Here is a 20,647-nt window from a genome sequence, read left to right as displayed (position 1 = left end):
TTACACTGCCATCCAACAGCGAAATGAAGTAGGATGAAGACATCACATAATACGTCATTTTGATTCGCTTTTGTGAGGCTCCGCCCACCGCCCCTCCCCCTATTGTGACGCCTCACTGACAGCTGCGCAGCTCATCCGCCATTTTCTCCCCCTCAGCGGATCTGTGAGGAGCTGTCGAACCGAGCTCTCGTGCCGAACCGTTCCCCTCAAACTCGCTCCACTCTCCCCGGGCTTTAGCTAGCGATGCCGGCCCATCCGCTGCGTGTCGCGGTCGTGTGCTCCAGCAACCAGAACCGCAGCATGGAAGCGCACAACATCCTGAGGTAACGACGAGAAAAACGAGCCGAACTCGAGCCCAGCCGGTTTCTTGATCATTTCGTCGTTCTGTATTCTCGGATGGTCCAAAAGCGGATCGCAGTCGTCATATCGCGAGAAACGAATCATTACATAAACATATTTTATATTTTCGCTGAAGAAACGCGTCGAGAAACACGGAAGCAGACGAAGATCTTCTAAAAACGTGAAATCGAAAAAAGACAAAACGAGAGAAAGTTCTGGAACAAACTAGTCGGACCAGCGAAATTATAACAGACTTGTATTTTAATACAGGGGTAATGATGTTCCCTTACTAAAACGCAGTACTATGGTACAGTGATGGTAATACCATGGTACTGATCCATTACATGTTCATGTATCATGGTACTTCAGAGAATACCAGCACATGGTACCGTTTTGTTAACCATAGATAAAATTAGTATGGAAAATCTCAGGTGAGTCTAGAGTTTATATTCAGTGGCCGGTGGCATAAACTGCTTAAAAAGATAGTCATAACATTTTTCTTCAAGACTCGTCAAGTCAGTTATAATAAGGTAGATTGGTCTAATTTTAATTAGAAAAGATTTTGTCTAACTATTAGTTCACTTCAGAATTCACATTTCCTGATAATTTACTCTCCTCCATGTCATCCAAGATGTTCATGTCTTTCTTTCTTCAGTGGAAAAGAAATTAGGAAAACATTCCAGGATTTTCTCCATATAGTGGACTTCACTGGGGTTCAACGGGTTGAAGGTCCAAATGTCAGTTTCAGTGCAGCTTCAAAGAGCTCTACATGATCCCAGACGAGGAATAAGAGTCTCATCTAGAGAAACCATCGGCCATTTACTAAAAAAAATAAAAAATTATATACTTTTTAACCACAAATGGTTAAAACTTCCGCCTACGTCACGCGTGAGCTTTCCAACATGATTACGTCATGCGTGGAGCATCACAGAGCAGTGCAAGACGAGCATTTGTGGTTAAAAAGTATATAATTTTTTATTTTTTGTAGTAAATGTCCGATGGTTTCTCTAGATAAGACTCTTATTCCTCGGGATCATGTAGAGCTCTTTGAAGCTGCACTGAAACTGACATTTGGACCTTCAACCCGTTGAACCCCAGTGAAGTCCACTATATGGAGAAAAATCCTGGAATGTTTTCCTTCATTTCTTTTCCACTGAAGAAAGAAAGACATGAACATCTTGGATGACATGGAGGAGAGTAAATTATCAGGAAATGTGAATTCTGAAGTGAACTAATCCTTTAAGACACAATCTAGGTTGATCTAGGTGAGGTAATTGATCTCAGGTAAGTCGACACAGGTTGGACAGGATTTTTCTTCACGTCTCTTCTGTCCGCATGCGTTTGCTGTTCTGATCTGTTGTGATTTCTCACTGTCTCTCTTGTTGTTTCTCCAGCAAGCGAGGGTTTGATGTGCGTTCCTTCGGCACGGGAACCCATGTGAAACTCCCGGGACCCGCTCCGGACAAACCCAACATTTACGACTTCAAAACCACTTATGAGCAGATGTACAACGACTTGGTCCGTAAAGACAAGGAACTGTATCCCTAGCGCATACACAGAAAAACACCTGACAGATCTGCACTGCAGGACCCCCCAAAAAAGAGACGAAACCCCTGATTAATACATTGATTATTTGACAGGAAACATGAACACTGACGAAGCTGCAAGGGTTAGTTCATTCGAAAATGAGATTTCAGTCATTAATTACTCTCCCTCATGTCGTTCCACACCCGTAAGACCTTCATTCATCTCCAGAACACAAATTAAGATAGTTTTGATGAAATCCAAGAGACTCGTCCATAGACAGCAATATAATCAACACTTTCAAGGTCCAGAAAGGTACTAAAGACATCGTTAAAACAGTCATGTGACTGCAGCGCTTCAACTTTAATGTTATGAAGAGACGAGAATACTTTATGTGCGCAAAAACAACAACTTTATTCAACAATCTCTTCTGTGTCATTCTCATAGTTGTTTACATCCAGCGCTTCCAGGTTCATCGTCAGAACGCCGGCTCATTATTGGCCGGCTCCTGCATCAGCTGATCACGTGATCAGCTTCGGCCAATACTGAGCCGGCGTTCAGACGTAAACACGGAAGCTTCACTGCGTCACCTGCGTAAGATAATGACAGAAGAGATTGTTGAATAAAGTGGTTATTTTTGTTTTGTTTTTGCGCACAAAAAGTATTCTCGTCTCTTCATAACATTAAGGTTGAACCACTGCAGTCACATGACTGTTTTAACGATGTCTTTAGTACCTTTCTGGACCTTGAAAGTGTTGATTAGTATATGGACGAGTCATAAACCTCTCGGATTTCATCAAAAATATCTTAATTTGTGTTCTGAAGATGAACGAAGGTCTTACGGGTGTGGAACGACATGAGGGAGAGTAATTAATGACAGAAATCTCACTTTCGAATGAACTAACCCTTTAAAGTGACTCGAGGCCTGTTCACAGCGAGGACAATAACGATTTTAAACATCATTCTGAATGTAAAATAATTGAGTGCACGTCACAACTACAACGTTTAAAATGATATTGTCCGCTGGTGTGGACGCTAATATAATTATCGTTCTTGTTGTGAACAGCCCTTTATCTTAGGATCTGCAACATAATGCATGGCTTCTGTCTTTTAATAAGCTCTTGTCCATGTGGAGTAATCCTCACATTACATTTACACACTCGGCAGACGCAGAGCAACATTCGTTGCGTTTGATCAGTTCTTGCTTTCCCTGGGAATCGAACCCATGACCTCTGCGCTCCTACCGTTTGAAGGGACGGTAAAGGTACAGTTCATCCACAAATTATCATTCACTCGCCCTCATGTCGTCCCAAACCTTCTGTGGAACATTAATAGAGAAGAACATCACTGGGGTCCAATATTTGGTTCTTCAAAATATCTCCTTTTGTGTTCCACTGAAGAAAGACTCATGCAGGTTTGGAGCAACATGAGGGTGAGCAAGTAGTGACTTTTATTTTTCATTTTTGATGAACTATCCCCTTTCGATGACCTTAATTGTGAACACGAGGGAAAGAATCTGTCAAACACAGATGTGTAATACAGTGTCATGGCCAGTAAGTTTCACTCTACTCAGTGTTTTGTCATGTTTTGATGAAAACAGAGCGGTCTTTTCCAGAACTCTGATTCATTGGCTTCACGTGAAAGCGGATCACGCAGATTTATTCGCTCGTGTGAATGTAAGCCGTTTGATGATCTCTAGTCCACTGGTTTAGCCAGAACAACTCAAACTGAAGCACAGGATTCATGTGAACCATGGCCGTAAGCATCCGACAACTACAAACTCAATCTTATTTGGTCTTTTGCTGTCTTATAAAGTATATTTCGGCACTGTAGATGATGCAGGCACAGTTCTCCGGACAAAATAATTGTTTAGGACACTTATTTTTAAGCGTCTAGTTTATTATCTTTATTACTAGTGTTTGTGCTCCAGACGTCAGTGATTCTGTTATCCTAGTATTTTTGTTTTAATTTACAGTAAAAAGATCTATAACTTGAGATTTTATTTGAGGAAGCAAAGCGTTTTACTTTGGACGGGTGTATTTTGAAAGTGGGAAAGTCTGTCAAAACACACTAGTGTTCAAGAAGACAAGACTTCATATCTCACGCACTGTTGCTTTAAGAGTACGTTTAAGGGTTTGTTGATATTTTTAACTAGACATAAACAACATTTTTTGTTTAGACTTTTCACCTGATGAATGATAAAATGAGTGAGTTTGTTTTTGTTTTAATAAACCATACTTGCATAAATACGAATGTTCCTGAAACTGCAGTGGAAAATCAACTCTTTCTCAAATCTGAAGCATTTGATGTTTAAAATACATCATCATAATTTAATCTTTACCCGTCTCATTTTCAGCAGAGCAAAGAGAAACTTTTATTTTTAGTTAACATGAACGACGGCAGGTTTATTTGGTGTTTGTGATCGCCCCATGAATGCTTATTTACTTTTTGTCTCTCACATTGTTTTATTCAGCAATGAAATGGATCAAATAGTGGCATAGTGTGTCTGGACTCTGACATGCAGAAGTGATTTCCACAGGTTGGCCAGCAGATGGCGCTAGTGCACGAGTTTCCACTGTTTAACCCTTTGTAATCGTGGCAGTTTGATGTATGTTGTCTTCCTTGACCGCTGCTCCTCCTCAGATACACACAGAATGGCATCTTACACATGTTAGACCGCAACAAGCGCATTAAGACGCGGCCCGAGCGCTTCCAGAGCTGCAAAGACCAGTTTGACCTGGTCATCACCTGCGAGGAGCGCGTGTACGACCAGGTGCTGGAGGGTGAGGAGACGTCTGAACACATCTGTTGAGTTACGTCAGCATCGTGAGCTCCTGAATAACCCGTGCGTCTCTTTCAGACCTGAACTCGCGCGAGCAGGAGACCTTTCAGCCGGTGCACGTCATCAACGTGGACATTCAGGACAACCACGAGGAGGCCACGCTGGGAGCCTTCCTCATCTGTGAACTGTGCCAGTGTGTGAGTAGAGCTCAGGCCGTTCACACCTGACCGTCCACAGCCAATCACAGTCCTTCCTGCTTTAAAGAGCCGGTCAACACTGAACGCTGTCGTCCGCTGGTGTGGATGTTAATATAGTTATAGTGGTTGTAGGTGTGAGCGGCCTTTAAACGCGTGCGCTTCGTTCACTTAATGCTTAATGAAATCCTTCTACAAATTCCTTCTGCTCGGTTTTCATGGAAAAAAAACTTTTTTTTTTTCTTTTTACAATTTCATGTACTTTCATAAAACCTTTCTTGCATGAATGGTTTGATGATTGTTCATGAAATTTGGATTTATTATAGTTAAGTAAACTTAAAAGAAAAAAAACGTTTTCGTCATTTGAAATAAAATTAACTTTAACTGAAATGAAACTTTTTATTTCAGCTAGTTGCCAAGGCAACTTCTCATTTTCATTGATTTTAACTTGATGTAGAACTGAAAAAACTAATAAAACAACACAATTACTACAAATTTAATTAAAATAAAACAAAATATTATATAAAAACTGATCCAAAATATTAAAAACTAATAGCATATTACAGTATGAAATGTGTAAATTGTCGATAAAATTGCTGATGTTAATTCATACACAATTAGCACAACATTTCTGTAAGAATACGAGTTTCATGAACATTTGTGTAATTTTCTTACATTAAGGGCCTCATTCATGAAACTTTCATAAATGTGAGTAAATTCGGAGTAGTTTGCGCACAAAACGGACCTTCGCTGATTCACAAACGCTTCGTAAACATCAGATTTGATCGTTAAATGTGAATTCCAATCATTCGTAAATAGGGCACTCGTTCACAATCCCCGCATATAATTTACAACATATGTAAGGTTTGATGCCAGTATGTTGCATAAATGCAGAAGAGACTAATAAGCCATATCTGCCTAACAATAAATATATTTAATTATCGTTAATTTACTAAACTAATAAATTAATTTATTAAACCAAAGTGTTTTTAGCCAGCTGAAAAAAAAAAAAAAAAATGCCTGGTGTTCTTCTGAAAACGTCCAGCTGGTGGCGCTTGAGGCGCAGCTTTTTGAGACGCTTCGGTTGCTATGATAGGAACATTTTCATAAATACGAAAATTTACGTCAGAACGGTTTACGAACATTTTACGCATTCGTTCTGCTCGCGTTTCATAAAACTCTTGTGTAGATGATCACATTCAGTTCACATAAAAATGGTTTTAACATCAATTTACGATGAATTCGTTCTGCTCGCGTTTCATGTTTGCTTGTCAAATCGTTCGTTTCATAATCCAAGAACACGCTGATCTGGCTTCATTTTTCTTTCATTTTTGCTGGCGTTTGTGTGTGTTTTGATCCGTCCGTCTCTCTCTCAGATTCAGCACACTGACGACATGGAGAACGAGATCGATGAACTTCTGCAGGAGTTTGAGGACAAAAGCCACAGACCGTTCCTTCACACCGTCTGCTTCTACTGACCCGCGCTGAACGCCGCCGTCAGGCTGGTTGCCATGGCAGCGCCCTCATTTACATGCAGAAACTCTCACGTGACGTGACGCGCACAGAGCTCGGTCAGGACTGTAACTCTGGCGCCGGCGGTCACGTGACTCTCTCTCTCATTCTGTTTACTGTCAACACAAACCTCAGCAGCGCGACCGCCCTGCAGCTCCGCGCAGACTCGACTCGCGGTCGTGATGTTTTGACGTGTTCACGGACACCGAATGCTGAACTGAACGGAGAGAAGGTTCTAGACACGAGCGTTCGGTTCTTGACCTGCAGCGCTGCCAACAAACCCATTAGTGACAAAACCCTCAGAGTTAATCATAATAATAAGGGTTTTCTTGCATTTAAAGGGTGTGTTGCAGCCCGACCGTATCTGATCACGTTTAAAAAGATGTTTTATTTAGAGGATGTAATGTTTAATAACTCAGATGGGCAGATGGGATGATATCTTTTGAGTTTCTCATGAATTTCTTTCACCGTTATTTAAACATGGGATTTGATACCCATTGATCTTTTTTTTTTTTTTTCCTTTAATTTTGCAAATGAAAGGATGATTCTGTAATTGTACCTGAAGCAGCCCAGAGTGCCTGAAATTATTCTTGTAAATATTGCGCTATATATGAATGAATGAATGAATAAAGCGTCGATGAATCTCAGTGAACGTGTTTGTTTTTTATTGTATATGGGCTGTTTTACAGAATTGGTGCAAACTGCTGTCCCACAACCAAAAACACATTAAAAAGCATTTAATTATTCAAATGTTAGATGTTTACTAAGATCCTTCTATTATCTGTTTAATCATACAATAATATTTCAAATATCAGTAAGATTAATAAATATAAAATCATCATTTATTGGGTAATTTCAATTGGGAGGAGTCTGTCCCGAACCCTGACCCCTACATTTCAACTTATGAAAATGATATTGAAATAATTTTCGCAATTTTTTCCATAGTTGTTTTGAAAAAATATTTACTTTTTATTTTTAAATCATGAAACTTTATGTAAAAAAAAAAAAGTGTCCCTCATGTTCACGTCACTACCGGAACAGTGTGTGTTTGAGTCATTGTCTGAGTCTGATTTTAACACACTTCAGGAAATATTCCTGTGTTCCTCCTCTCACAGCCTCTCTTTCACAGCAGATCATCATCATTCTGAGTTAAATGAGTTCAAAAGCCTGAAAATCTGTGTGGAGCTTTAAGGAACGTCACTAACAAACACCTTTTCTGCAATTAAACTTTTCTGGCTGTTATTCCATAAAATTTAGTTTGTTGTTTCGGAAGTAACAAAAGGGAACACATAATCATTTATTTAGGGGAAATAAACTAAATTTTAGTACAGTTATGCAAATCATTAGTATTTTAATATGTTTTAGTATGTGAGTTAAATCGTGTCATGTGATGTGGTCACTACCAACACATTACTGTCACTACCGAAACATGGGATGATTTGTCAGAAATAAAGTATATTGAATGATCAGCTAAGATGTTATTATAGTGTTTGATTCAGTGTTTATTCAAACTAATGAATCCTTCACTTTGAAATCAGTTTGATAAACTTTATGACTTTTACAAAGAAAGATTGGATTCAAAATACAACAAATCTCATAAATTACACTTGAAATATTGTTAAAATTGTAATTGTTATTGATTTACCTGTGAAAAGATTTTTTTAAAATAACAAAAAAATATATATTTACAAGGAAGATGAGAACAAAATCTCAATAGATCAGTGTGACCCTTCTTAATAAATTGTTTATTATTGTGTTTCGGTAGTGACACGTTTGGGGAGAGGAAAAATATTCAAAAACTTTCTGAAAATACACTAAAAAAAATTCAGTAGTTTTTACAAAATAATTTTGGTGGCTGTGGTTGCCAGAATAATTTTGTAAAAAATACAGAAAAACTGTGTAAACATTTACAGAACAAACTGTAAATTTTACAGTATAAATCTGTAATTTAAGAAAATTTGAATGTAAACCAATAAAGTCAACAATGCACATTTCTATTAAAATATGTTTTGTACCTTTAACATATACTGACAAGCATCATAATATGTAAAAGAGGAAGCCACATGAAGAATCAGAGTTCATCACAAGCAGTTTTCCACAAGCTGGAGTATATACTAATCTAAAGAAAGTGCAAAAAGTAATTCACGCAAACGCAAAACACCATCATGGTAACCCACAACACTTAAATAATGCAATAAACATTCACTAAACAACAGAAGATGTAACATAAAACCCTAATGTACATGACTGATAACAAAAACTATTAAGAAACATGATTATTTAAACAAAATACTTTCAAATGTGGAGTGTCACACAGGGAAATGTGAAACAGTTTTTCCCTGTATATAATACGGGAACTTACTGCTAACCTATTTACAATTTATTCAAAATATTTTTACAATATTTTACTGTTAAAATCACATTCATTTTTTACAGTGTACAATATGAGAATTAACTGCACAATTACTAGAAATGTGAATCTTGGATATTATACAATTTTGTGGAGAAAAAAACAAAAACAAAACAATCGACTTTGAACCAGGAATGGCGCATAAATGCTGAGGTGGATTTTAATGGGTACGGAATATTATGATAGTAAAGGCCCGCGAACACCAAAAACGATAAAGTTTGAATAATTGCGCTAATATCAGAGATGTGTTATTAATTTCAGGGTAATTTCAGCTGATTAGCGATAAAAGAATTAACAGCCAATCAGAATCCATCCGACTTTAAAGAGCGCGAGCATTTACGTCAAAACTTCAGCGCGCGCTTATAACGAATAATATCGCGCGTTGGCGCTAATATAGTATAGTCGTTGGCGTGAAATGTTCGAATACATTAAAAAAGCCGCAGTGTAAAACATGGTATTACCATGGTATTTCTGTACGTGTCCCGCGCGGGTCTGATATTCCAGATGAGCGTGACGCAGGAGTTCCTCATTAAGCTAATGGACTGATCTGAGATCTGATACAGTCAAACTCCAGCAGATCACTTACAGATCAGATCTGGACGCGATTCTCCGCGCTCTTTCTGTTTTCTGCTATTGTGGGTGGAAATAAACACCCGCTGAAGCGCCCGAAGCTTCTGCCGACGCGCCGCGACACTCGCGCGTTCGCGGACATGTTGTAGAAACGCATCCGAGCCGCAGGTGAGACATCTGATGCTCCGCTAAACACCTCCATCCGCGCGAACCTGCGAGGAAGATGAGGATCCGCGCACTCTGATGAAGATCTGAGCAGGATTTGATGTAGATGATGGTCAAATAATATCTCAATCTGTGTTGTTTGTGGACTGTGATGAAGATGATGTTTATGTACTGTGTGGATGAAGACGATCTCTGGACTGTGATGAAGATGATGTGTGGATGAAGATGATGTTTATGGTGGCTGGAGCGGTTCTGGTGCTGGTAAGAAGATCTGTGTGAAGATTCTGCTGAGGAATTACATAACTCTCTCTCACAATGACTGCAGCTCAACTTTATTGATAATTGTGTGGTTTTCTGTGGAGAAACATGTTGAAATGCATTTTTAATCGCTAATCGCTGGGAAATGGCAGTAGTTTTGGTGTTTTCCAGGCCATCGTGTGTATGTCCGACATGAACGCGCTGCTGGACCGATTTCACAACTTCATCCTACCGCGCATGCGCGGACCCGAGCGCGTGTGTCACTGCACCTGCGGCAGGTAAGATACGCTTTATTTTTATTCACTTTCTAGACACATTAATAGCCAGGTACAAATGAAGGGAACAGCTTTAGCCCGCTATTATTAAAATATTAAATGTCAGATTTCTGGTTTACTAATTAACTTATAGTAATGTTTTGTGTATTGATTACCATTTGTATAACCACGCAAAACCTACACGAATAACTACAATAACCATGTTTTTTTGGTTTTATTCATAGTAAATACGATGCGATGCGGTCACATTTACAGCAGAAATCCGTTACGGTTCGTGTCCGGAGCGAGCGTTTTCAATTAATTTCTATGGAAGTTGAGCTTCACGCTTGCGCAGTGCATTGTGGGATTGACAGCGGACTGGAGAAAGCGCTCGAGAGCGTCAAAACGTTGGGCAGTTCTCGACTTTATGCAAATATGAAGGGAAAAACGCGATCGGCAGCCAATCACAGTGCGGTTCAGGTAGTGACGTCTGTCTTCAGCGTCTAAAAATATGCAGCTTGTGTCGTGACAAATCGGGTCCTCCCTCGAAATCAGGTCTCCCCAAACTCTCAGTTAATGATTATTCTCGATATATATACGAATGATATTAATTTGAAATACCCATATAGCTTATTATATGCATTTATATGAATTCACCACGTGAAAACTGCTTAAATTGACTTGAGAGCGGCGCTTCATACATCGCTACGCTATTGACTGATAAACTCGCAAAATTAATCTGAAATATCATACGTGACTGCACCTTTATGCTTGGGTCAATTTTCCGTAACAGCACAGATGCTACAGTTCAATATCTCTTTCGTTGTGTTTTGGCCGTTCATTTAAACGACAACGGTGTTTTGGGGGCCTGAAAACGCAAAAACGACGCCGTTAGTGTCTCCGTGTAAACTACTACAGCGTGAATTTGTGAAAACGGTGACGTCATGCGCGTACGTATTACATGTTCAGTCTATAGCGTTCTTCTTGATCGCCATCTACTGGCCTGGCAGCAGAATACAGCGTTTTTAAACGTTTTCGCTGATCATTGTTGAAAGGGATCGTTTTGACAAGGTTGTCATCTGTATGTGAAAAACACAAAGGAAAAACGTAAATTTTTAGTACATTGTTACCGTGTAAACTAACCCTAATGAGGGAAGGTGAAGCTAACTAACGATTGATTCTAGGCAAGATGTTAATTGGTGAAGTTCTACAAACAAGCATTTTAATAGAACGTTCGTTCAAAGTTATCTGGTCGTTATTAATTTTCTCACAAAAACATTATTTATACATCGTTCATAAAACGTTTTTAACTGAAACGTTTTAGTTTGATGTTCATCTAACGTTTTTTTAAATGTTACTACTTGTTTCCGAATGTTCCCTTAACGTTCACATAACCAACATTTTAGTTCAGAGAACATTCAGAAATAACGTTTTCATAACTTAATGGGAACGTTAGCCAAACGTATGTTTGTGAGGTGGGGAAACCCTGAGGAACCCCAGTCTGTAGTTTTCCAGTGGCGTAGGTTAGTCAGCGGTGAGGATACCTGAGCCCTAACGAGTGTGGAGGGAAAGACGGCAGGAACAGGTGATGGAGAAAGAGCTTGTTGAGCGTCAGACACCTGACCTACTGGACGTAACCTGTCCGCCTCGCGAAAACACGTCCAGCTCGCGTTTCACCTCAAGAATGAGATAATATTTGGCGTACGGCGAAGCGTGACATTGACGTGACTGTACTGGGGTGGATCTGCAGTGAAAAGAATGAGAGTCTTCTCAGATGTTTCTTCTCAAACTGTACTCAGATTTACTGTCCTCGTCCCGTTTCAGCAACTGCACTAAAAACCTGTTAATTGGCTAACAGTGAGTTCTCTATATATGGAGACATTTCATGTATTCTACAGTAAAATGTTGTTGAATGGAAGTGAAACAGAAACAGTCATCTTGTCATTTACAGTGGAAAAGTAAATTGACGGCAACATTGATAAATGTTTTTTCATTGAACATAAATGGTTCTTCTAAGAAATGATCACTGAAAGGTTCTTTGGAGAGCAAAAATGGTTCTTTTTATTTTTAAGAGTGTACCATGTTTTTTTTTTTACTCGTTTGAGTCTGTTTTTTAGGAGAAACATCGTCATGATTGCGAAGGTTTACTGAAAGCGTGTTCTCCTCCGTCCCACAGGCATCACGTGGAGTACGTGATCCCGTACGAGGGCTCGGTCTCGGCCGGCTCCATCGGCGGCTCCGCGACGGGGAGCAGCGTGAGCAAACAGGAGCTGGACCTGGTCCTGGGTCTCCTGATGGGCTTCTGCATCAGCTGGATCCTGCTGTGGCTGGACGGGGCGCTTCACTGCGCGCTGCGCTTCTGGAGGTCCAGCAGAGCCTACGGTGAGAGCTCGCTCCGGTCAGAGGCGCGTGCGGTTCGCCGCTGCGCGCTGACTGAGGTTCTGCGTGTCGTTTCAGGTGCGGACGGCGAGCTGTGGCGCTCGTGGCGCTGGGTGTCCCGCGTGTGTAACCTGAGGGAGCTGCGCAGACGCCTGCAGCCGCGCCGGACGCCGGAGGACGCCGGGAATAACGTGGTCCACGTCAAGCAGAAGCTGTACCACAACGGCCACCCGAGTCCACGCAGACTCTGACGAACTTTGCGTCCAGATGTTCCTCGGTGTTTTTCTGCTTGCTGTGTGTTTTTCACAGGTTTTGTGAGTGTTCGTTTTGTAGGGGTCTTCACATCACCGGGGGGGGTTTGCATTTTTTAGACCAATTTTTGTGTATCAGGTAACAGTGTCTGTTTTAGAAACAGGGCATGCTGGGTAATCTGTAGAAAAACGGGAGGCGTTTGATGTTTAGCTGACGTTTGAAGGCCAGAGATCTTCTGAGTCTCTGAGTCGATCTGCTGCTGTATTTAGTGTTTGTGTGACATTAAAGTGACTCGTTTGATGGAGCACAAATCTGTTTCAGCCCTCAACATGTTTTTTACTCATGAAAATATCAGTGTCAGTTTGTGTTTGTAGTCTCGATGCTCTCGTATCTTCAGCACACTGCAAAAAATGCTTTTTTTATTTAGTATTTTTGTCTTGTTTCCAGTCGAAATATCTAAAAATTCTTAAATCCAGATGCTTTTACTATATTGAGCGTCGCCTGCGTGTCACACCGGTCTCGTATCTCACGGAGGAGCTTGGATGTGAGGCGTCGGACTGGACAGAAGCTTAAGGTTTACTGACACACTGGTTTTTCATGAGATATTTTTTTTTCTTGTTTTCAGGGGGGAAAAAAATAAAAACGAAGTGAGTTTTTGCTTAAAACAAGCAAAATGATCTGCCAATGGGATGGGAGAAATAATCAAGATGTAATAATCAATGAAACAAGATGTTTTTCTTATCCCATTGGCAGATAAAACAAGATAAAACATTTTACATATCTAGTAAAAGACTCTGGATTTTATAATTTTTGGATATTTAGACTGAAAAAAAAGACAAAAATACTATATAAGCAAAGTTTTTTTCCCAGTGCATCTTTGTCTTTCTTGCAATGAGACAATAGTAATGTTCATTTTGTTTATTAAATTAAATTTTTGCTTAATTTTGTTACTTGAATTTAATATTAAATATTAAATGATAATAAATGTCACCCAATTTCACCACTGAGCCCAACAACTTAACTTTAAATATAAAAGTATAACATGAATCATGTTTACAACAAGCAAAATCATCTGCCAATGGTTTCTGTGACAGAAACAAGATTTCAAAAAACAAGAAACAAGATGTTAAGAATCTGGATTTAAGAATTTTTAGATATTTTGACTGGAATAAAGACAAAAATACTAAATAAGAAAAGTTTTTTTTTGTTGTTGTTTTTTGTTTTTGATGTTTTGCAGTGCATCTTTGTTGTCTTTCTTAAAATGAGAAAATGGTAATGTTCATTTTGTTTCTTTATTATTAAATTACATTTTTGCTTAATTTTGTTACTTGAATTTAATATTAAATGATAATAAATGTCACCAAATTTCACCACTGAGCACAACAACTTAACTTTAAATATAAAAGTATAAAATTAATCAAGTTGATATTTCAAGTTTTAAGTTGAGATGTTTGATTTAATACCGACGTAATGTGTGTACATATAAACACACACAAATATATATATATATATATATGTCAAAACTGGTCATGATGTGAATAAATGACCAGAAATTTGACCAAAAACCTCAAAATAAGAGAATGTATCTACAATAACACAAGATAAATCAATATAACAGTCAAACCTGTTTATGTTAGATGCTAATGCTGGGATAATATTTAAAGATTGTTTAGCTTTAGTTTATTGTTTTAGTTTTTTTTTTTGTGAAATTTTATTTAAAATGTCCAAATTGTATCCCACACCAGTCCATTAACAGTCATTCCAGAAATGAACAAAAAGACAAAAGCCCTTTGAAAAACACCGATTATTATTCCGCACATTTCTACTTAATCAGCTCTTATGATGACGTGTTTGTTATTCTGTCACCTCACGACACGAAATATGAAGCATAATATTACAGTTTGACACGGATGTTGTTGAGTGAGGGGGCGGGAACTGTCTTTTATTTTGTGCCGCCTGCAGGCGGAAGCGGAAGTGCCGTGACGTGTTGTCGGTGGTGTTCCAGTGATGATGGCGGACACTAGCGCACAGTATGAGTCGGTGGTGTGTGTGAAGTCAGAGGTTCATGTTTACCGAATTCCGCCCAGAAGCTCCAACCGCGGATACCGGTGAGATCTGCATCAGTCAGCTTTAGAGTTTAATCACGAGTTAAACTCACAACACTGATCACATGATACTGAGTTCCTTCCTCAATAAACTCACGCATTGTCAATCTGATGTTTGATTATTTGATTCTATTATTCGTCGATCACATGATCAGGTCGATAATGATTCAGATCATCTGCTGTCAACAACAGAAACTCCTCAAGAGTTGAAGACAGGGCTGATGAATAACAAATGAATATTAATGAGCGAAACATGAATATTTAGTACTGTATCAAATACTGTTTGTGTGCAGATGAGTTATTATATAGTTTGTGTGTTTATCGATGTGCTTAAAGTCGTCATGAAAGTGAAGTTGCGCTGGTCTTTGTGTCGTATATCCGAGCGAATCGCTTCTCAAACAAGAACAAATGTAGGGCGGGGCTTGATTTTGTATTTTAAGGAATTGATTGGATGGTTGTGGTTTGCTATTGGAGGATCTCATGTGAGTGACAGGTTGCCCCGCCCTCGTCATCAGAGAAGAGAAGAGATGTTATTCTGATTCAAGATTACGAGGAACGTGAATTTAAAACGATGAAGATGATTAATAATAAACGCTGCAGTATTAATGTTGATTTCATGGTGACTTTAATTGTGTCTCAGGGCGGCGGACTGGAAGCTGGACGAGCCGGCGTGGACCGGACGCATGAAAATCACAGCCAAAGGAACTGCAGCCTTCATTAAACTAGAGGACAAAAACACAGGTGAGCGACACACACACACACACACACACACGTGTGATCAGGTCATGTGAACATGTGTGTGTTTTGTCAGGTGAGCTGTTCGCTCAGGCTCCGGTGGATCAGTATCCGGGCAGCGCAGTGGAGGCCGTCACCGACTCCAGCCGATACTTCGTCATCAGGATCGAAGACGGAAACGGTCCGTGTGTGAAAACGTCTACATGATGATACAGTTTCCATGTGATGAGAAATGAATATGTTTTGTGATTGTCGTTCTTTCAGGCCGTCACGCGTTCATCGGCATCGGTTTCGCTGACCGCGGCGACTCGTTCGATTTCAATGTGGCGCTACAGGATCATTTCAAGTGAGTCGTTCAGTCTGACCTTTGACCTGCAGCGCGCAACAACCTCTGACGGTCTCTCTCGCTCATGTCACAGGTGGGTGAAACAGGAAAGTGAATTCGCCCGACAGGAAGCCACTCAGGATTCGGCGCCGAAGCTGGACTTGGGCTTCAAAGAGGGTCAGACCATCAAGATCAACATCGGGGTGAGCAGCTGTCGAGATCATAACATTCTGATCCACCTTTGCCATGTTTCACTTGAAGTTTGTGCTCGAAACAGCCCCGCTCACACACCAGGGTCAGAAATGAATGGGGGCTTGGAGAAAAAATGCCTCCAAAATTCAAGAAATGGGGCAAAAATGTCCTTGCTTTTGGCTTTAGATAGTTACGCAGTATCACACGAGCAAGAGTGCGGTTTTCCCGAATATCAGCATGATTGCAAATGTGATATCGGTTTTATACAACAGTTCAGTAAACAAGAAGTTAATATTCAGTGACTTACATTTTAGAGAATATTTCGCTTTGCTTTATTTTAGTTCTAAACAAATACACAGTAGAGCCATTGTGACGTCTCCGAGCAACACCGCGATGTTTCGTTACTGATCTGCGCTTTGAACGGATCGGACTAACGAATAAGCTTGTGCGAGATGCGTCGGCACGGCGCAGACCGATCGGCTCATGACATCAAAGTCGCGCAAGAGCGTTTGGAGAGCAGACGACTCCTTATGCTTTTAAATCGCTCTCGCGGTACTTTGACGTCATGCGCCGATCGGTCTGCGCCGCGCCGATGCATCTCGCACAAGCCTAGAGACTCAACGAATCACTCGTCACTTGCTTTGTCACTGAATAAATGAGCCGTTTTAAATGAATCGTTTGACTGAATGATTCAGTTACTCGTTAAGGCAGTGATTTGCCGCCACCTACTGGTGGTTTTAGCTTCATATTTAAGGGTACGTTTACACGACAACAATGTACTAAAAATGGCAAAGTTTTTTCTTTGTACAGATGACAACATTATCAAAACGATCCCCGTTCACACGGATTTGCGAAAATGACTAAAAACGCTGTATTACGCATGCCAAGCAAGTAGTTAGCGATGTCACTTTGTAAAGAAAAATTACGCGCCTTTTCATGTAAGTTTTCATTTTCAGGCCACCAAAACGCTGTTGTCGTGTAAATGAATGCATAAAAAGTTTTTAGTTGAAAACGGTGTCGTAAAAACAGCCCCTAAAATTAAATAGAATAATGTGTATAATTAGTGGTAGATAGAATACATTTATAAATCGACTACACTGTAAAAAGAACACTGTAAAATGTACGGTAACTTGCTGGCTGTGTTTTATTCCACAGTATGCTTTCTGCAAATTTAATCACTGTAAATATTTTGTTACTGTGTTTATTATTATTACAGTAATATTACAGAATTCTTCTAAAAAGCGAGCAAATATTTAGCTTTCTATGCGTTCATCATTAAAGTATGTCCTTGAATGTTTCCTCATCTTTGTGACTTTCCTAACTATGTATTTTAACACTTATATTTTATTATATTATAGTCACGCAAGTCAGGCAGACAAAAGGAAACTCAGATGAATATAAATCCAATACAAAGTTTAATAAATTCTGCCAAGATAATCCACAAAACAGGCAGAGTAACACACTATAACATAATCACGAGTAACACTGAACAGAAAATGAAGGCAAAGGCACAAGTTAAGTAGTAAATACAAATAATACTAATTAATCAAACACATGAACTAATGACAGTTACTATAGAAACAAATGAGAATTGGGAAATTAAACAAGAAAAACATTCTAAAAGTCTGTGCATGACAAAACCAACTAAACATAATTGTGACAACTATATTATATTCCCCACAATGTAGATATGCTACCTTGTGTCTGTGGCAACATTCAAAAAATTGTTGAAGAAATACAAAAAATACTGTTAATGCGTGTATAATGGCATGTCCGTATTATGCTTCCACGAGGCGGGAATTCACTTAAAAAGGCTAGCATCTATTCTATGTAGCTGCTGTAGTTTGTCCGGCAAAGAGGCTCAGAAAAACATGATGCTGTGAAAAATGTTGTGCTGTTTAAAATTCTTACCGGTTGCTGCATTTTCTTTCACTTCAGCCCGCTTTGATGTTTGATTGATCATGCCGTAGCTAGAAAAACAACAAGAAACGCCTAGCACACTTTGCTAACACACATGCATGTATTCACATGAGCTAGTCACAACGGGCGCGAACAATCAAAAAGCGAGGTTGTTTTTTTCGTGCAGTGTGTCGCTCGGCAAAGAACCGGTCAACGCCACCTAGTGTGCAGGCGTGAATTAGCCGAAGGCGATCCATCGCTGCGCGTTCAGTGTGAAAGCTCCATTCATCAGTGATTTGCCACGGTTTATTGGTGTGAACGGGCCTTAAAGGTGCCCTAGAATAAAAAATTTAATTTACTTCAGCATAGTTGAATAACAAGAGTTCAGTACATGGAAATGACATACAGTGAGTCTCAAACTCCATTGTTTCCTCCTCCTTATATAAATCTCATTTGTTTAAAAGACCTCCGAAGAACAGGTGAATCTCAACATAACACTGAATGTTACGTAACAGTCGGGATCATTAATATGTACGCCCCCAATATTTGCATATGCCAGTTCATGTTCAAGGCATTAGACAAGGGCAGCCAGTATTAACGTCTGGATCTGTGCACAGCTGAATCATCAGACTAGGTAAGCAAGCAAGAACAACAGCGAAAAATGGCAGATGGAGCAATAATATCTGACATGATCCATGATATCATGATATTTTTAGTGATATTTGTAAATTGTCTTTCTAAATGTTTCGTTAGCATGTTGCTAATGTACTGTTAAATGTGGTTAAAGTTACCATCGTTTCTTACTGTATTCACGGAGACAAGAGCCGTCGCTATTTTCATTTTTAAACACTTGCAGTCTGTATAATTCATAAACACAACTTCATTCTTTATAAATCTCTCCAACAGTGTGTAATGTTAGCTTTAGCCACGGAGCACTATCAAACTCATTCAGAATCAAATGTAAACATCCAAATAAATACTATACTCACATGATCCGACGCATGGATGCAGCATGCATGACGGACATCTTGTAAAGATCCATTTGAGGGTTATATTAGCTGTGTGAACTTTGTTTATGCAATGATAGAGTCGAGAGCTCAGGGGGGGCAGGGAGTGTGAGATTTAAAGGGGACGCAGCCTGAATCGGTGCATAGTTAATGATGCCCCAAAATAGGCAGTTAAAAAAATTAATTTAAAAAAATCTATGGGGTATTTTGAGCTGAAACTTCACAGACACATTCAGGGGACACCTTAGACTTATATTACATCTTGTAAAAATCGTTCGATGGCACCTTTAAGAGTAAATAAATAAATGATAGTAAATAAATAAATTTGAGTCGCAGTTGTCTTTTTTTCTCCTTGGGGGGGGTGGAGCCTCCAGCTGTTTCTTCGAAACGGGCCGCCTCTGTCAGACAGACAGGTGGTGATTTCTGTCTCTCTCTCTCAGAACATCAAGAAGAAAGACCCCAGCGGGCCGGCGAAGTCTCGTGCAGCCGGCGGATTGCTTCCTCCTCCTCCCGGTGTGAGAGCCGGCGGTCTCGTTCCTCCACCCGTCGTGCAGCAGATGACACCCGTCGCTCCGCCCAGCACAGGTGAGGCGCTCGCATCCGCCGTGTTTATAATAGTCATTGGTGGGTGTGGCTAATACAAGGCTCTTCCCCTTTAGGGACGCTGTTGGACATTGGAGACTCCGTCCCCGCCGCGGCTCCGCCCTCTCAGGACCTGTGGGGTGATTTCACCGCGGCAGGCTCTGGGTCAGTATGACGTCTGTCCGTCGCTCTGACCGTCCGTCCGCAGGCGTCTCACTCTCTGATGTGCTCCACAGGTCCACGCAGGACACGCGCTCGGAGTGGGTGCAGTTCTAGCGTCCCGCGGTGCTTCTGGAAAGGGAACGTGAGAATGCGACGACACACGGACGCTGTTTTTCCACGGATGTTTTCTATGCAATCGGCCTGCGGTCGCTGATATTTGCTGCATTCCAGCTGCTGTCGAGTTTGAAACACGTTTCTCGTTAGTTACTCTCACACGGCTTCAGTTAATGTGATGAATGTCGTCTCGTTTACCTGTTGATGTTAAAGCTGAAGTGTGCCACAATGACTGTTTTCGATTACTCGCCCCCATTGGTCGTCAAACAGGTAGCCCCGCCCCAAACTCACACCATTGGCTGAGCCAGACGTTGACAGAACAAAACAATAAAGAGAAGTCACAGTGTTTGCAGGAAGTTCATGAAGTAGTGACTTCCTCGACATCAGACTAAGTATTTGAAGATCCAAACGAATGACACACTTCAGCTTTAAATCTCTTTGATGTGGTCTGTGGAGTCGGTGAGATTTTCTTTAATTTCTGTTAGTCTCGAGTCCCTCATGTGTTTTATCTGTGCGTCATGTGATCTGTCTGACTCAAATTGCTATTTTCACTCGGATCAGGATTTGAAGAGCTGATTTTATGTGTTTATACGCAGATGATTATTCACAGTATATATATTTTTAACTAACCCCAGACTTTATTTGCTTTATTTCCTGGTGACTACAGTTTTATTGTCAGTAATTATTAAAGTCTGAATCTTTCCTTCAAGTGCCTTTATGAAACACCTGTAGAATGTACAAATGATGGTTTATATATGAATAAACCGTTTCCTGATATGCAGTGTCAACTTATTTTGTTGCAGATATACTGAATGTACTGCTTCATTCAAGTGAATAATTCAAAATAAGCGTAAAAATGATCAGTTATAGTATTAACTATCAAACTT

At 40.0% G+C, this 20,647-nt stretch overlaps 3 protein-coding genes across 5 annotated transcripts; all 3 read left to right on the top strand.

Moving 5' to 3' along the window:
* The first annotated feature begins 116 nt into the window (after positions 1 to 116).
* On the top strand, positions 117 to 6,998 carry ssu72 (SSU72 homolog, RNA polymerase II CTD phosphatase). The gene is made up of 5 exons (XM_048181870.1): positions 117 to 323; positions 1,734 to 1,877; positions 4,507 to 4,646; positions 4,724 to 4,842; positions 6,216 to 6,998. The coding sequence occupies exons 1-5, from the start codon at positions 244 to 246 to the stop codon at positions 6,315 to 6,317; spliced, it is 585 nt and encodes a 194-aa protein (XP_048037827.1). The 5' UTR covers positions 117 to 243; the 3' UTR covers positions 6,318 to 6,998.
* A 1,849-nt stretch (positions 6,999 to 8,847) lies between these two features.
* Positions 8,848 to 13,639, top strand: tmem240b (transmembrane protein 240b). Of its 3 annotated transcripts, none has more exons than XM_048181864.1 (4): positions 8,848 to 9,840; positions 9,926 to 10,032; positions 12,185 to 12,390; positions 12,466 to 13,639. In XM_048181864.1, exons 2-4 carry the CDS (start codon positions 9,938 to 9,940, stop codon positions 12,636 to 12,638), a joined length of 474 nt encoding a protein of 157 aa, XP_048037821.1. In that variant the 5' UTR covers positions 8,848 to 9,840; positions 9,926 to 9,937; the 3' UTR covers positions 12,639 to 13,639. The 3 variants fall into 3 exon arrangements, with proteins under 3 accessions (XP_048037821.1, XP_048037820.1, XP_048037819.1); XM_048181863.1 differs by having other exon boundaries at positions 8,849 to 9,757; positions 9,910 to 10,032; XM_048181862.1 differs by having other exon boundaries at positions 8,855 to 9,757.
* A 945-nt stretch (positions 13,640 to 14,584) lies between these two features.
* On the top strand, positions 14,585 to 20,537 carry necap2 (NECAP endocytosis associated 2). Its single transcript, XM_048181861.1, has 8 exons — positions 14,585 to 14,747; positions 15,385 to 15,485; positions 15,556 to 15,660; positions 15,744 to 15,825; positions 15,899 to 16,007; positions 19,343 to 19,487; positions 19,562 to 19,649; positions 19,721 to 20,537. Exons 1-8 carry the CDS (start codon positions 14,647 to 14,649, stop codon positions 19,758 to 19,760), a joined length of 771 nt encoding a protein of 256 aa, XP_048037818.1. The 5' UTR covers positions 14,585 to 14,646; the 3' UTR covers positions 19,761 to 20,537.
* The last annotated feature ends 110 nt before the right edge of the window (positions 20,538 to 20,647 follow it).

The sequence above is a fragment of the Megalobrama amblycephala genome, linkage group LG2 (assembly GCF_018812025.1).
Source record: "Megalobrama amblycephala isolate DHTTF-2021 linkage group LG2, ASM1881202v1, whole genome shotgun sequence".
NCBI classification, from domain to species: domain Eukaryota; kingdom Metazoa; phylum Chordata; class Actinopteri; order Cypriniformes; family Xenocyprididae; genus Megalobrama; species Megalobrama amblycephala.
This window is presented reverse-complemented; position numbering and strand designations above follow the sequence as displayed.